The sequence below is a fragment of the Staurois parvus genome, unplaced genomic scaffold, assembly GCF_062004578.1.
Source record: "Staurois parvus isolate SC_StPar_1 unplaced genomic scaffold, SC_StPar_1.0 ptg001208l, whole genome shotgun sequence".
NCBI lineage: Eukaryota > Metazoa > Chordata > Amphibia > Anura > Ranidae > Staurois > Staurois parvus.
The window spans coordinates 742,312-758,669 of NW_028319004.1; the positions used below are offsets into that span (position 1 = coordinate 742,312).

The window sequence follows — 16,358 nt, forward strand, 5'->3', positions numbered from 1 at the left end:
ATGACCTTTGTAGTACCGCCCCCCATGTGCAGTTCCACCCATAATACTTCAGCCTCATCACACTCTCCATCAACTAGGTCCTCTTTCACACTCGCTCTGAGATCACTTCTCACATAGAGACAGACACCACCACCTTTCCTATTTCCCCCGTCTCTCTGAAAGAGAACCTAGCCAGGAATATGAATGGCCCAGTCATGTGAGGAATGAAGCCAAGATTCAGCAATACCAATCCAATCCTAGTTCTCTTCATGCACCAAACCTTCCAACTCACCTATTGTGCTGGGCACACTTCTGGCATTGGGGAACAAACACTTTCATTCACTGACACCTTGTTCATTCACCGACACCTTGTTCACATGGATTTTCTGTAATTGTTTCACTTTAATACAAATGGTACCAATTCCACTGGTTGCAACATGGGAACCTTCTTATCTGCCATAGCCCTCCCCCCATCTTTCCCCATTCCACCCCTCCAATAAGAACTGACCCCGGTCTGATCTGTCTACCCCGTTATAATCACTGATGTACAGGAAGACAGGACTTCAGTGAGGAACATTTCCCTCACTCAGGACAGAAATACGGCTTCTCCCCTGTGTGAGATCTCTGATGTCTGCAAAGACTGGACTTCACTGAAAAACATTTCCCACACTCAGGACAGGAATATGGCTTCTCCCCTGTGTGCGATCTTTGATGTGTGTGCAGACTGGATGTCTGTGAAAAACATTTCCCACACTCATGACAGGAATACAGCTTCTCCCCCATGTGAGATCTCTGATGTCTGTAAAGATGGGACTTCTGTGAAAAAAATTTTCCACACTCAGGACAGGAATACGGCTTCTCCCCTGTATGATATCTCTGATGTGTGTGAAGACTGGACTTGTCTGAAAAACATTTCCCGCACTCAGAACAGGAATACGGCTTCTCCCCTGTGTGAGATCTCTGATGTGTGTAAAGATTGGATTTCTGTGAAAAACATTTCCCACACTGAGGACAGGAATACAGCTTCTCCCCCGTGTGAGATATCTGATGTCTGTAAAGACTGGACTTCTGTGAAAAACATTTCCCGCACTCAGGACAGGAATAAGGCTTCTCCCCCATGTGAGATCTCTGATGGCTGCAAAGACTTGACTTCAGTGAAAAACATTTCCCGCACTCAGGACAAGAATATGGCTTCTCCCCTGTGTGAGATCTCTGATGCCTGTGAAGATGGGACTTCTGTGAATAACATTTCCCGCACTCAGGACAGGAGAAGCTCTTCCCTGTTGGAAGGCCGGCCTGGTCCCGCACAGTCTGAGGTTCCTCAGAATACGAGGAATCCGATGGTCCATCTACACTGGGTGGTGCCGGATGGACATTGGAGGGAGCCGGGTTTTCTCCTGGACTATACTGTGTGATGTCCTCATCTTCTACTTTCCAGTCTGGAGCCAAAGTGAGACAATCCTCGGAGGTTTTCCTCATCTCCCGGCCATGGACTAAAATACAAAGACAAAGAGGATTACTAGACAGGAGCTGATTGGTTTCCCCAAACCAGGACTTCGCCCACATCAGGCAGCTTGGTCTCTGAGGAGCTTACTATTCCACCCTCAAGGGAACTAGGAAATGGCTCCTCTGATCTCCTACCAGGTCATTTCTTTATTCATGGACCTTAGTCAGAGAGTGAGGAAACAACCAGAACTGTCTTTTATAGGAGGGACAGTGATGAGGGGATTATAGGACGAGGGTCCCCACCCCCTCTATCACTCATTGCCATCTTCCCAACACAAGAAGTACTGCACTTCCTGATTTACTCCATGATTTAGTCATGAAGAACAGCGGGGCTGAGCCCCACCAGAGGTCAGAGAGTGAGGATGGGGGGAGAACAACCAAGATGAAGACTGGACTGATCCTGAAGACCACCATCATTGGGGTATTGACTCCTCCCTCATTATCACTTTCTGTTTAAGGGTCCAAAGTTGGAGGATGTTATCACATTATTATCACCATGTAAAAGTCTGTGCTCCAATCACAGCATCCGATATAAAATGTCCAGCTGGGGGGAAATGGGTGTAACATGAGAGAATCCATATTATGTGTATATATAGCAGTGGGGGGAGGGGGGAGAGCAGAAGTCAGGACTATGTAATGTACAACATAGAGTATATAGTGCAGGGGTCAGGAGTATGTAATGTACAACATAGAGTATATAGTGCAGGGGTCAGGAGTATGTAATGTACAACATAGAGTATATAGTGCAGGGGTCAGGAGTATGTAATGTACAATATAGAGTATATAGTGCAGGGGTCAGGAGTATGTAATGTACAACATAGAGTATATAGTGCAGGGGTCAGGAGTATGTAATGTACAACATAGAGTATATAGTGCAGGGGTCAGGAGGATGTAATGTACAACAGAGTATATAGTGCAGGGGTCAGGAGTATGTAATGTACAACATAGAGTATATAGTGCAGGGGTCAGGAGTATGTAATGTACAATATAGAGTATATAGTGTAGGGGTCAGGTGTATGTAATGTACAATACATAGTATATAGTGCAGGTGTCAGGAGTATGTAATGCACAGCAGAGTATATAGTGCAGGGGTCAGGAGTATGGAATGTACAACATAGAGTATATAGTGCAGGAATCAGGAGTATGTAATGTACAACATATAGTATATAGCGCAGAAGTCAGGGGTATGTAACATACAACATAGAGTATATAGTGCAGGGGTCAGGGGTATGTAATGTACAACATAGAGTATATAGTGCAGAGGTCAGGAGTATGGAATGTACAACATAGAGTATATAGTGCAGGGGTCAAGAATATGTAATGTACAACATAGAGTATATAGTGCAGGGGTCAGGAGGATGTAATGTACAACACAGAGTATATAGTGCAGGGGTCAGGTGTATGTAATGTACAATACATAGTATATAGTGCAGGTGTCAGGAGTATGTAATGCACAGCAGAGTATATAGTGCAGGGGTCAGGAGTATTTCTCAGATCGGGGGGGGCATAGTCACAGATGGGGTGCTGCTTTTGCGTGAGTGTTGTTTTTGAAGGAGTGCTAAGACGCAGTTGAACACAGCAGTCTAATCATACCTTCCCTGCTTTTCACAGGTAAATGCTGCTATCTGCTCTCCACTCTAAACTACAACAGCACATTGACTCCTTTTAATTTCAGAACAAATAGTGTATATATATATATTTGTCTGTTTGTGTTGATTAGTTCTCACCTCTTGTTGCACCCTTTTTAATGACTGTGGCCTGTGTCTGGTCTGTGTTTGAGAAACATCCCCCCTATTCATGTGATCCTTATCAGTTACTAATTGGGGCGGAGATGAGTGCTCATTTGGCCATCTCCCTATAAATTTAGATCAGCTCATGGGGGTGGTCACAGATGGGGGCACATAGTCACAGATGGGGTGCTGCTTTTGCATGAGTGCTGTTTTGATGGAGTGCGGAGACACAATTCAACACAGCAGTTGAATTAAAGCAGGAGAACTCAAGCAGCAGGAAGATACAACAAGAAACTCTCCTGCATGCTGGACAGACTGCGAGCAAACACCCCGGGAAACATCTCCTACAAGTCTGAGTCCTGTGTGAGAAAGGGTTCATCTCTAATACCTCTCTAAAATCTATTTCAATAATTCTGAAACATACTAACATCTCACAGACAGAGAACGTTGATGAAATCAATACGGAGTATTTACTCGGCTACTGTTTATACAAATTCTAATATGTCATGTCAACCTGCCCGAAATGTGTCATATCACGCCAGCTACAGATATTGGACTTTGATTTCTGCAACACACAGTATTTTTATATAATAATACTTATTGGGATGAGATCATGTTATGAAATACGTTTAGCTAATGATGTTCTGATTGGTTGAATCGATATTGGTTGTAATAATCTGATTGGATGGAGAGACATCCTCCCTCCATAATTGTATTTAAATCCTTCTTTTGCTACTAATAAATGAGCATACTTAGAACCATCCTGCTCCTGTGGTCTGTCATTGTATGGTCCCGGAATTCCGAGGGGTCCTCCAGATCATCCCAGGGGCCAAATTAACCCCTTCCCAGCAAGACCCACTCCGTGTACCTTTTATTATGTCCCCTCTACTCCTCCTTTTCATATTACTTTCCTGCGTTCCCAAAATCTCACTTCTTTACTCCTCTGCTCCACCCCAAAACTTGTACATCTCCCCCTCACTGCTACCATCTCCCTACTACTGCTCTCATCACCTCCTGCTGATACTTCACTCTCCTGCTGACCCAAACACCAGGACTGGAAGGCATGTGCGCTCATGTACATCCCGCTCCCATCTTACTTTACTCACCCTCCTTCTCCTAACCTCTGGGGATATCTCCCCAAACCCTGGTCCTCCAGTATCTCACCCCCACACCAGGAATCCTCCTTCTCCTAACCTCTGGGGATATCTCCCCAAACCCTGGTCCTCCACTATCTCACCACCACACCAGGCACCCTCCTTCTCCTAACCTCTGGGGATATCTTCCCAAACCCTGGTCCTCCACTATCTCACCACCACACCAGGCACCCTCCTTCTCCTAACCTCTGGGGATATCTTCCCAAACCCTGGTCCTCCACTATCTCACCACCACACCAGACACCCTCCTTCTCCTAACCTCTGGGGATCTCTCCCCCACACCAGGCATCCGCCTTCTCCTAACCTCTGGGGATATCTCCCCAAACCCTGGTCCTCCACTATCTCACCCCCACACTAGGCACCCTCCTTCTCCTAACCTCTGGGGAGATATCCCCAAACCCTGGTCCACCACTATCTCACCCCCACACCAGGCATCCTCCTTCTTCTCCTAATCTCTGGGGATAACTCCCCAAACCTTGGTCCTCCACTATCTCACCCCCACACCAGGCATCCTCCTCCTTCTCCTAATCTCTGGGGATATCTCCCCAAACCCTGGTCCTCCACTAACTCACCACCACACCAGGTACCCTCCTTCTCCTAACCTCTGGGGATATCTCCACAAACCCTGGTCCTCCACTATCTCACCACCACACCAGGCATCCTCCTTCTTCTAATCTCTGGGGATAACTCCCCAAACCTTGGTCCTCCACTATCTCACCCCCACACCAGGCATCCTCCTTCTCCTAACCTCTGGGGATCTCTCCCCCACACCAGGCATCCTCCTTCTTCTCCTAACCTCTGGGGATATCTCCCCAAACCCTGGTCCACCACTATCTCACCCCCACACCAGGCACCCTCCTTCTCCTAACCTCTGGGGATATCTCCCCAAACCCTGGTCCTCCATTATCTCACCCCCAAACCAGGCATGCTCCTTCTTCTCCTAATCTCTGGGGATATCTCCCCAAACCCTGGTCCTCCACTATCTCACCACCACACCAGGCACCCTCCATCTTCTCCTAATCTCTGGGGATATCTCCCCAAACCCTGGTCCTCCACTATCTCACCACCACACCAGGCACCCTCCTTCTTCTCCTAACCTCTGGGGATATCTCCCCAAACCCTGGTCCTCCATTATCTCACCCCCACACCAGGCATCCTCCTTCTTCTCCTAACCTCTGGGGATATCTCCCCAAACCTGGTCCTCCACTATCTCACCCCCACACCAGGCATCCTCCTTCTTCTCCTAACCTCTGGGGATATCTCCCCAAACCCTGGTCCTCCACTATCTCACCACCACACCAGGCACCCTCCTTCTCCTAACCTCTGGGGATCTCTCCCCCACACCAGGCATCCTCCTTCTTCTCCTAACCTCTGGGGATATCTCCCCAAATCCTGGTCCACCACTATCTCACCCCCACACCAGGCTCCCTCCTTCTCCTAACCTCTGAGGATATCTCCCCAAACCCTGGTCCTCCACTATCTCACCCCCAAACCAGGCATCCTCCTTCTCCTAATCTCTGGGGATATCTCCCCAAACCCTGGTCCTCCACTATCTCACCCCCACACCAGGCATCCTCCTTCTTCTAACCTCTGGGGATATCTCCGCAAACCCTGGTCCTCCACTATCTCACCCCCACACCAGGCATCCTCCTTCTTCTCCTAACCTCTGGGGATATCTCCCCAAACCTTGGTCCTCCTCTATCTCACCACCACACCAGGCACCCTCCTTCTCCTAACCTCTGGGGATATCTCCCCAAACCCTGGTCCTCCACTATCTCACCACCACACCAGGCACCCTCCTTCTCCTAACCTCTGGGGATATCTCCCCAAACCCTGGTCCTCCACTATCTCACCCCCACACCAGGCATCCTCCTTCTCCTAATCTCTGGGGATATCTCCCCAAACCCTGGTCCTCCACTATCCCACCACCACATCAGGCACCCTCCTTCTTCTCCTAACCTCTGGGGATATCTCCACAAACCCTGGTCCTCCACTATCTCACCACCACAACAGGCACCCTCCTTCTCCTAACCTCTGGGGATATATCCCCAAACCCTGGTCCTCCACTATCTCACCCCCACACCAGGCACCCTCTTTAATCCAGGAATAGCCGCAATCCCCTCAATTTAATATTTGCCCCCGTGCTCCCAAAAACCACCCTCCCTTTTTCATGTGCGCTCTGGAATGCCCACTCTGTCTGTAATAATCTCACCTCTGTCCATGACCTTTTTGTCTCCGGCTCCCTTAACCTACTAGCGATTAGAAACCTGGCTTCAAGCAGCAGATTCTGCTTCTCTCGTGGCACTTTCCTATGGAGGCCTCATCTGGACCCACTCACCCAGACCCAGTGGTCAGAAAGGTGGTGGGGTTGATTTGCTTCTATCCTCACTGAGCACCTTTCAAGTCCCCCCTAACCCTCCCTCTCTATCCTTCTCTTCTTTCAAGACTCACTGAATCCGGCTGTTTTCTCCAATTTCTCTGAGGATTGCAGTGATCTATCGGCCTCCTGGACCCGTGTCCCGATATCTTGATGATTTCTGCGCCTGGCAACCCTACTTTCTTTCCTCTGAACTACAAACTATCATTCTCAGAGATTTTACCATCCCTATTAATGTCAACAACCCGGCTACATCCCAACTCTTCAAGATAACCTCATCTTTTGCATTAGCACAATGTATACAGTCCTCCACTCACTCTGACGGACGCCGTCCTCCACTCACTCTGACAGACGCCGTCCTCCACTCACTCTGACGGACGCCGTCCTCCACTCACTCTGACGGACGCCGTCCTCCACTCACTCTGACGGACGCCGTCCTCCGCTCACTCTGACGGACGCCGTCCTCCGCTCACTCTGATGGGAATACATTAGACTTGTTTTCTCCCATCTTTGCACTCCCTACAACCTCACAAACACCCCCTTTCCTCTCTCTGATCACAATCTCATCACCTTCACAGTCTCCTCGTCTTCAAACACCTATCCCTCCAAGCAGCCAACAATTACCCGCAGAAACCTTCACAACTTGAACCCGGCTCCTTTCCACTCTGCAACTGACCAACTCTATGACAGAATCTCTCCCCTGTCCTGCCCTGACCTGGCCACTGCTGTCTACAACAGTTCACTGTCATCCACACTGGACTCACTTGGTCCTCTAACAACACGAAGCATCAGGCCCCGACCATTACATCCGTGGCAGACTGACCACACCAGACATCTTAGGAGACATAGTCGTGCGCTGGAGTGACTGTGGCGTAAAACCAAATCTCAGCAAGCATTCACCCGATATAAATCTGCTTTCTTCACATACAATTCCTCCCTCCATGCTGCCAAACAAGACGACTTTGTCCCTCTCATAAATACCTTGTCATCCAGTCCTCGTCGTCTCTTCTCTACTTTTAACTCTCTACTTTCTCCACCTCCACCCAGTAGCTCACTCACTGCTCACAAGATGGCAAAATATTTCAAAAACAAGATTGATACAATTTGTAGGGGCATCACCACTGCACAGACATCCATCCCACTTAGCATACCTTATATTAAACCTCCCTCAACACTTTCCTCTTCTGACCTCGCTACTACTGAAGAGGTCATTAAGATGTTCTCAGAAGTAATGTACAAAATAGAGTATATAGTGCAGGGGTCAGGAGTGTTTTATGCACAACAGAGGGTATAATGCAGGGGTCAGGAGTATGTAATGTACAACATGGAATATACAGTGCATGGGTCAGGAGTATGTAATGTACATCAGAGGATATAGTGCAGGGGTCAGAAGGATGTAATGTACAACATAGAGTATATAGTGCAGGGGTCAGGAGTATGTAATGTACAACATAGAGTATATAGTGCAGCGGTCAGGAGGATGTAATGTACAACATAGAGTATATAGTGCAGGGGTCAGGAGTATGTAATGTACAACATAGAGTATATAGTGCAGGGGTCAGGAGGATGTAATGTACAACATAGAGTATATAGTGCAGGGGACATAATATAGGTATTCAGCAATCAGTGGAAGATTAAATGTTTACTGTAGACAAGTTGCAGAGATCCCACACCGCTGCCTCCCATCTCCTGAGACTGCACTCAGTGACTTGGGTCTGAGACACTACAGACATATCCCTCCACCCGGCACAGCCAGCAGACCACAGAACAAGTAGCCCTGGGAGAATTGTTCTATCAGAGATTTTACTACACCCAGGCATGGGGCAGAATACCAAAAGCACACATCCCAGGTGTCTAGGTCAAGTAATGTCTATGGTGAAAATGAACATTTTGCTGCCAGCTGAGCCCCAGAACCTCCATAAATCCAGTCTAGATACATAAATTGTGTCTGCAGCACAGAGAAGGAAGATTATCCGAGAGAAATCCAGGAATACAGGACGGGGAACACAGCTCAGGAAAGTGACCAGGGGATTACAGGCTGATATCACCCAGTCCCCGCCCTACTCTGGACCAATCAGTGAGCAGTATGGGTGGAGGAATGGATTTAGTGTTCATGACCCACCTGTGCTGATCTCTGTAGGAGTGTCCTCCTCTATAAATGTCCCCGTTATTCCATCCTCCTCCATAGACTGCTGATCATCCCTCACATACGCCTCTTCTTCTTCTGCTTTCACCTCAACTTTTATATCGATTGGATCTCCACTCTAAATCAAGGAAATGAGAGAAAATATCATCTGTAAAATATAAGGTCACATAAAAGAACTCCACACATTGTCTCTACAAGTCCATGTTCTAGATGCTCCATCCCACCAACCTTGCAATGGTGAGGGATGGTGTGACCTTCCTGTGTGGCATCCTGGGAATACAGAGGATGGGGACATCTCTCTGGTGGGTTCCTGGTATTAGGTGGCTCCATCATATCCTTGTGTCCTTCTGAAAACTCCTCCATCACTCCATACTCCTCATCCTCCTCTTTATACTCTTCTTTAACATCAATATTATCATCCCCGAGGATTCCACTCTGAATATATAATAAAACATTCATTGTAACAAACATGCTGTGTATAAATCACAACTACCAATAATTGTCATCATCTACCTGATGATGGTGAGGGATGGTGTGACCTTCCTGTGTGGAATCCCGGGAATACAGAGGACGGGGACATCTCTCTGGTGGGTTCCTGTAGCTGGATGACTCCATCATGGTGTCCTGGTACAGATATTTGTGTTCTTTTAGAAGCTCTGACTCCTCCATCCCCCCATCCTCCTCCTCTTTTATCTCTTCTTTAACCTCAACTTTAGGATCTCTCAGGTTTCCACTCTGAATATATAATAAAAATGACATCAATGGTAACAATGCAGATAATGTACAGATCCTAATGATACTATCAGTGATTGTTCCTCATCTACCTGATGATGGTGAGGGATGGTGTGACCTTCCTGTGTGGAATCCCGGGAATACAGAGGACGGGGACATCTCTCTGGTGGGTTCCCATGACTGGATCCATCTGTAGGAAACACACACACTGACTGAATCCATTGTTTCTATGTGTTTATCAGATGATGGGGGATCTAGGTGGATCCTCCGTACTGCTCTCTCCTTTACAATAAAGTCTCCTCTTACCCGGTGATGTGAGGGGCGGCTGATTGTCCATCATGACGTCCTTGTAGAGATCCTTGTGTCCTTCTAAATACTCCCACTCCTCCATGGAGAAATAGACAGTGACACCCTGACACCTTATAGGAACCTGACACACACAATGATACAGTCACCATCCAGACACATCCCTTGTCTGTTACTGGAGAATGTCCCAGAATTCCCGGCACCGCTCACCTCTCCTGTCAGCAGCTCAGTGATCTCTCTGGTGACTTCTAGAATCTTCTTCTTCTTTCTCTCTTCTATCAGGGAGGGAGGTGGAGGCAATGTGATGTCATATGATCTCCAGACTTCACAGGAGGAAAACTCTACATCTGAACACAAATAGTCACATCAAATGATATTCCCAGAATCCTCCTCACCTCTCCATTCAGGTCTCCATTTTATTAAAGCCCCACTTCAGGCTGAGGTATAATTCCCCCCCACAGGACCCCCACACTACGCAGGGTATAGGCTTGTTGCAGCATTCTGATGTCATTACATACAACGCAGGACCAACAGTCCCACTTTACATGTGAGGATACCAAGGGGCCCCACATCCTAAGAGCATCAGAAAAATGTCAGATGGAGGGACATTGGGAGGAGGAGCTGTGAGGTCAGTGTGATGTCATAGGATTCTCTGACTCTGGATGGAGGGACATTGGGAGGAGGAGCTGTGAGGTCAGTGTGATGTCATAGGATTCTCTGACTCTGGATGGAGGGACATTGGGAGGAGGAGCTGTGAGGTCAGTGTGATGTCATAGGATTATATGACTCTGGTTGGAAGGACATTGGGGGAGGAGCTGCGAGGTCAGTGTGATGTCATAGGATTCTCCATTCCCCGCCACTTATAAAAGTGGTATAATCCATTAGTATAGACTGATGAGAAGGTGACACCTCTCCACAATGAGGAGAATGTTCCGGCCCCGGAAGTGGGGGAATGTTCTGCCCCTGAAGGGGTTCATCTGGGTTCCCACACTATATATGTGTGTATCATCATCTGCTGGAGATAAAAGACGTCACAGTGACTATGGAGGAAGAGGACGGACGTGACTATGGAGGAAGAGGACGGACGTGACTATGGAGGAAGAGGACGGACATGATTGGGGTTACTGGGTGTAAATAGGAAATAACATCTTATTACCTCCTCTGCTGCCACTTCCAGCAACGTCTCCTCTCTGCTTCCTCCCAACTCAGCTCTCACCCGGAACTTCCTGCCTGTACCTGACATCACTTCCTGCCTGTACCTGACATCACTCCCTGCCTGTACCTGACATCACTTCCTGTCTTCCATAGAGACTTCCTGTGTGGGTAGAAGTGAGATCCCCACCTTGTGGAGCTCAGAGGAACTGCAGCCCCGAGAAGCATCTGGTAGTGTGACCCCGGCCTTGTGCTGGGTGTGTATGGACTGTAGATCCTTGTGTAGGGGAGGAAATGACTCCTATCTGTGACTGCTGTAACCTGCTGACTGGCATCTCCTGTGAAATCTGACACTTGCACTGGATACACACAAGGCAGTCAGGGATTTCAGCCCCTCCCTTCTCCTCTCAGACTGTAATACAGAGAGAGCCAATCAGAAGAGGTATTTAAGGAGCCAATGACAGGGACTTTCTCAAGCAGGAGGTGCAGCTGCAAAGCATTGTGGGATATGCAGTCCTGAACAGAAATGGCCTGATAGGCTGATATGAGGGATGGAACTACAGAGACCAGCATGCTTAGTGAGAGCAGAGTGAAGGACTCCATCTTGTTTTTCCTGAGGGGAGGCAGTCTGCATGTGGCAGGAGACAGTCTGGACCTGGCAGAGAAGTGCTCAGGGTCAGTTCACTCCATGTTTAGGTATCTGCATCAGTCAGGGAACATCCAACCTGAGAGATGTGGCCTACAGTACAGTGCCTACACCGACAGTGTGAAGGGCTCATCGTGAGGTGACCACAGGAGCCGGTCATTTCCAGGACCATGGTTTGGGCCTTAGTCCCAGGATCTGATGAGAGGGATTTTGCCCCCTGGCAGATGACAGGAACACGGCACACAGAGACATGACACTTCTCCCATACTCACCAGGCACTGGGTTGTGTAGATGGTCCTGCTATACAGACACAGTGTTTGCTTTGCTATACAAATCCTGCCACGGGATTACAATGATACTTTACCATAGGAGTGTAAGTGCACCAATGAAAGTGTCTCGCTGAAGACCCCAACATTCATCCTGTTACCAAGAGACTGAAGTTACTGGTGCCATACGGGCACGCGCATGCGTATTCAGGCCTCTATATTGCATGGTGTGGGAGGGAATAGCTCTACCTTGGACAGTAGCTATGAAGCATCAGTTGGGCGCAGTGTTTGCCTATTGTGGTGTCGGGGGTTAGAAGGGAGAAGTCTGACACCACAGAGAGTCATCCTTCTGCTCTCCTCCTGCTTGGACATCATAGAGCTGAGTTTATGTAAAGGGGTTTAGACCCACTTTGAGGGCGCCATGTAAGTGTTTCCTCTGCTCTTGGGGTTATTCACGGTTGGAATCCCCTGAAAGCAGCCTGAGTGTAAAAGTGAGTTATATTGCTTCCGGTCTCAGGATTTGCTGTTCTCTGGATTCACCGAACGTATACCTGTTGTTCATGTTTATTACTTCCCATAGAGGTCTTACAGTAAAGCTGATCTCTGTGTTTATTATACCGTGTGTGCTTTTCATTGGTCCTTGTACTTCACTATTGTCAGGAGTGTCAGTTGGGGCTGAGACAGTTCTTGGGGTTGGGAGGCAGAGTGCTGGAGTGAACATAAGTACCCCCTTCGGGGGGATCGCTACACTGATAGAGGGGTCACCTCCATTCCCACCAAGGGGGACAGAAATATATGACTGCCTAGTCCAGCCTTCTCAGCCAGGGTCCTCCAAAGGGTTCTCGGGGCTCCTTCAGCAATGAACAATCCCTGTGTGAATCTGTCAGATTACAAGTCCCCATTATCTGGGTAAGGGGGTGTCAATCATCGCACGTCCCTGACATTTACAAATCTAGAGAAGAGTTTTAAATTGCCAACAAATTACATTTCCCTCCCAGATTCCTTTTTACACTCAGCCGATGCGGGGCCGCTGCATTTTTCAAAGTCCTGTTTGTCACATTTTTAGTGCAGGTTTGGTGTGGTAAAAAAAAGCCACACAAAAAATGCACCTCCCTATTGAAATCAATGGAAAACATGGCAAACCACTTCAAAAATGCACCTGCCTTGTGTTTTTGGTGCAGTTTGTGAGTCACATGCATTGCCTGCATTTGTTGGGGTCAAACAACAGCCTCATTCACTTCAATGGGTCACATTCAGCAGGAGCTACACCCACCAAAAGTGACATCTTGGGGATAATTCCTGCTGTGACTGCGAAGACAACCATCAGTACTGGGATATGTGTAGACACTGCCCACTGCCTCTGCAGATATAGGGGGCAGTAAAAGTTCAGCTCAACTGTGAGGTCTAACAATATAAAGGAAAACTCTGCTTCAAAACTAAATAAGTGTGGGGTTCCCCTTTAATATCCATACCAGTTCCTCATCCAACATTAGGAGAAGTATGAAGATGAAGGGGAACTCCACTTTAAAAATGAACTAATGATAACAAGGTGTTATCTTATTGACAAATGGTGGGTCCCCCATATACCCCAGTAATGGTTGGCTCCCCCAAACTCCATTGTAATGGTGGGTTCCCCCACACACCCCAGCAATGGTGCCCCCCCCCCGTGCACACACCCTGGTAATGGTGAGCCCTCCCGCACACACCCAGGTTATGGTGGATTCCTCCATACACATAAGTAATGGTAGGTCCCCCTGCATAGGCCAGCAATGGGGGTTTTCCCCACACACCCTGATAAAGGTAGGTCCCCCCACACAACCCTGCCATGGGCCCATTAGCACACCTAGGATTGACACGGGGTGATGCCAGTTAGAGGGGTGGGAGATTAGTGAACATTCTCTCCTGGATCCCCCCTTCCTTCATTGAACAATTACTTCTGGATTTCCACTTCCCATGGTGAACATTCACTCCTGGATTTCTCCCTCCTGGAGTGAGCATTCGTTCATGGATCTCCCCTTCCTTCAGTGAATGTTCACTCCTGGATCCCCCTTCCTTCAGTGAACATTGACTGGTGGATATCAGAAGATGGGGAGACATCAGAGGTCCATCAGCTTCATCAGATGACAGGAGAGACATCAGAAGTCCATCAGCTTCATCTGAGAATGGGGAGACATCAAAATGTCCATCAGCTTCATTGTAGAACAAGGGAGACATCAGAGGTCCATCAGCTTTATCAGAGGTCAGGGGAGTCATCAGAGGTCCATCAGCTTCATCAGAGGATAGGCACACATCAGAGGTCCATCAGCCTCATTGGAGATGGGAGACATCACAGGTCCATCAGCCTCATTGGAGACGGGAGACATCAGAGGTCCATTAGCTTCATCAGGGGACAGAGGAGAAATCAAAGGTCTATCAGCCTAATCAGAGGACAGGGGAGACATCAGAGGTCCATTAGCTTTATCAGAGGACAGAGGAGAAATCAGAGGTCTATCAGCCTAATCAGAGGACAGGGGAGACATCAGAGGTCCCTCAGCTTCATCATAGGACAAGGGAGACATCAGAGTTCCATTAGCTTTATTGGAGGATAGGAGAGTCATCAGAGGTCCATCAACTTCATCAGAAGACAGGGGAGACATCAGAGGTCCCTCAGCTTCATCGTAGGACAAGGAAGACATCTGAGGTCCATCAGCTTTATTGGAGGATAGGGGAGATATCAGAGGTCCATCAACTTCATCAGAAGACAGGGGAGACATCAGAGGTCCATCAGCTTCATTGTAGGACAAGGAAGACATCTGAGGCCCATCAGCTTTATTGGATGACAGAGGAGTCATCAGAGGTTGTCACGGATCCCACCCACATGCACACGCCCACAGCGACTAGCTAACCGAGGCATGCACGTCTGGCCATGACTTGGTGTAAAGAGGGAATGAGGGGGACTTATTTTGTCACAGCCCGCACTACCTCTCCTCTCATATTAGGACCCATGCAGTTTATGTTGTCTATATGAAGGAGGTGTAGGGTTAGATTCATCCTAGGCTCTAAGTGTTCCCCCTTGACCAACATCATTTTTAATCCAAGTCTCCCAGATGGTCTGGCCATTGGTCGAGTCCATCCTTGGGCTGAGGTTAATCTATTCCAACTGTGACATTTGGTCAATCCCGTAATTCACAACCTTAAATCCTTCCCTGACATTCAAAAAGCTGCTCGCATTCCACCCCATCAGTATTTTATCTACAGATACAACACATTTTTGCCTCCAAAGCCTCTTCTCTGACTCTTGAACAACCTACCCCTTTAGATCATATCTGCATCCAAGGCCCACACCACCGGGACATCATTTCCGCTACGTATACATTGCTTGTAGATGCCCTTTTTCTATTGGTTCTCCCCTTTATATGTGTAAATGGTCCCGTTTCCTTCAATGTGATATTGGGTTGGATCAATGGAGTAGGATTTGGGAGGCCTCTTCTAAATCTTCTGTGTGTGTAATGTATACAGAAAATCCTTCTAAGACCCCCATGTTTTGGTATCGGACCCCTGAGGTTCTCCATGATAGTAACCTGAATGTTTCTTCTGTTTGCTGGTGTTGTGGGACGGAAACTGACACTCTTTTCCACATTTTTTGGGCTTGCCGGTCCATTGCACCCTTTTGGGGGAGGTCCTTACCCCATTGTGGTTACTTCTGCGGGCTCCTGTCCCTTTTGAGCCCATTTACTTCCTGTTGGGTCTACCTTTTCGGGTCTCTCTAAATGTGCGAGGAAACTTTCCACCTACATGAGGGCAGCCAGGAGAACCATTCCCATGCATTGGCTGTCTTCTATGTCCCCCATGTTACCGGCACTGATGAAGGTCAGAGCAGAAATGAGAAAGTTGGAGTACCTACCTGCTTTACACCCTGCTACTGTCCCTGTGCTGGAGGCAGTTCAGGACCCACGGGACACCTATGACACCGATCTGTCTGCTCCGATCGTTTGTGATTGATGGCCATGTCACTGTTTTGTATTGACATTGTATGTTCTTATGTACCTCTCATCGATGAGCTGCTTTATCAGCCTTCTCTCCCTCTCTGCTTTTATTTTACATTTACCTTTGTGACTGCTTGTTGTAATGTGTGACATAGAGATGGAAATGGGTGCTAATAGGCTGCAGGAGATCCGCTGAGACATAGAGAGGGAAATGGGTGATAATAGGCTGCAGGAGATCTGCTGAGACATAGAGAGGGAAATGGGTGCTAATAGGCTGCAGGAGATCTGCCGAGACATAGAGAGGGAAATGGGTGCTAATAGGCTGCAGGAGATCCGCTGAGACATAGAGAGGGAAATGGGTGCTAATAGGCTGCGGGAGATCTGCTGAGACATAGAGAG

At 48.1% G+C, this 16,358-nt stretch overlaps 1 protein-coding gene across 1 annotated transcript; it reads right to left on the minus strand.

The window, feature by feature from the left end:
- Positions 1-342: 342 nt before the first annotated feature.
- LOC149438172 (uncharacterized) lies at positions 343-13,992 on the minus strand. Its single transcript, XM_089660187.1, has 6 exons — positions 13,929-13,992; positions 9,717-9,814; positions 9,406-9,627; positions 9,121-9,327; positions 8,869-9,010; positions 343-1,472 (listed from the first exon to the last, which is right to left on the minus strand). The coding sequence occupies exons 1-6, from the start codon at positions 13,990-13,992 to the stop codon at positions 562-564; spliced, it is 1,644 nt and encodes a 547-aa protein (XP_089516313.1). The 3' UTR covers positions 343-561.
- Positions 13,993-16,358: the final 2,366 nt, after the last annotated feature.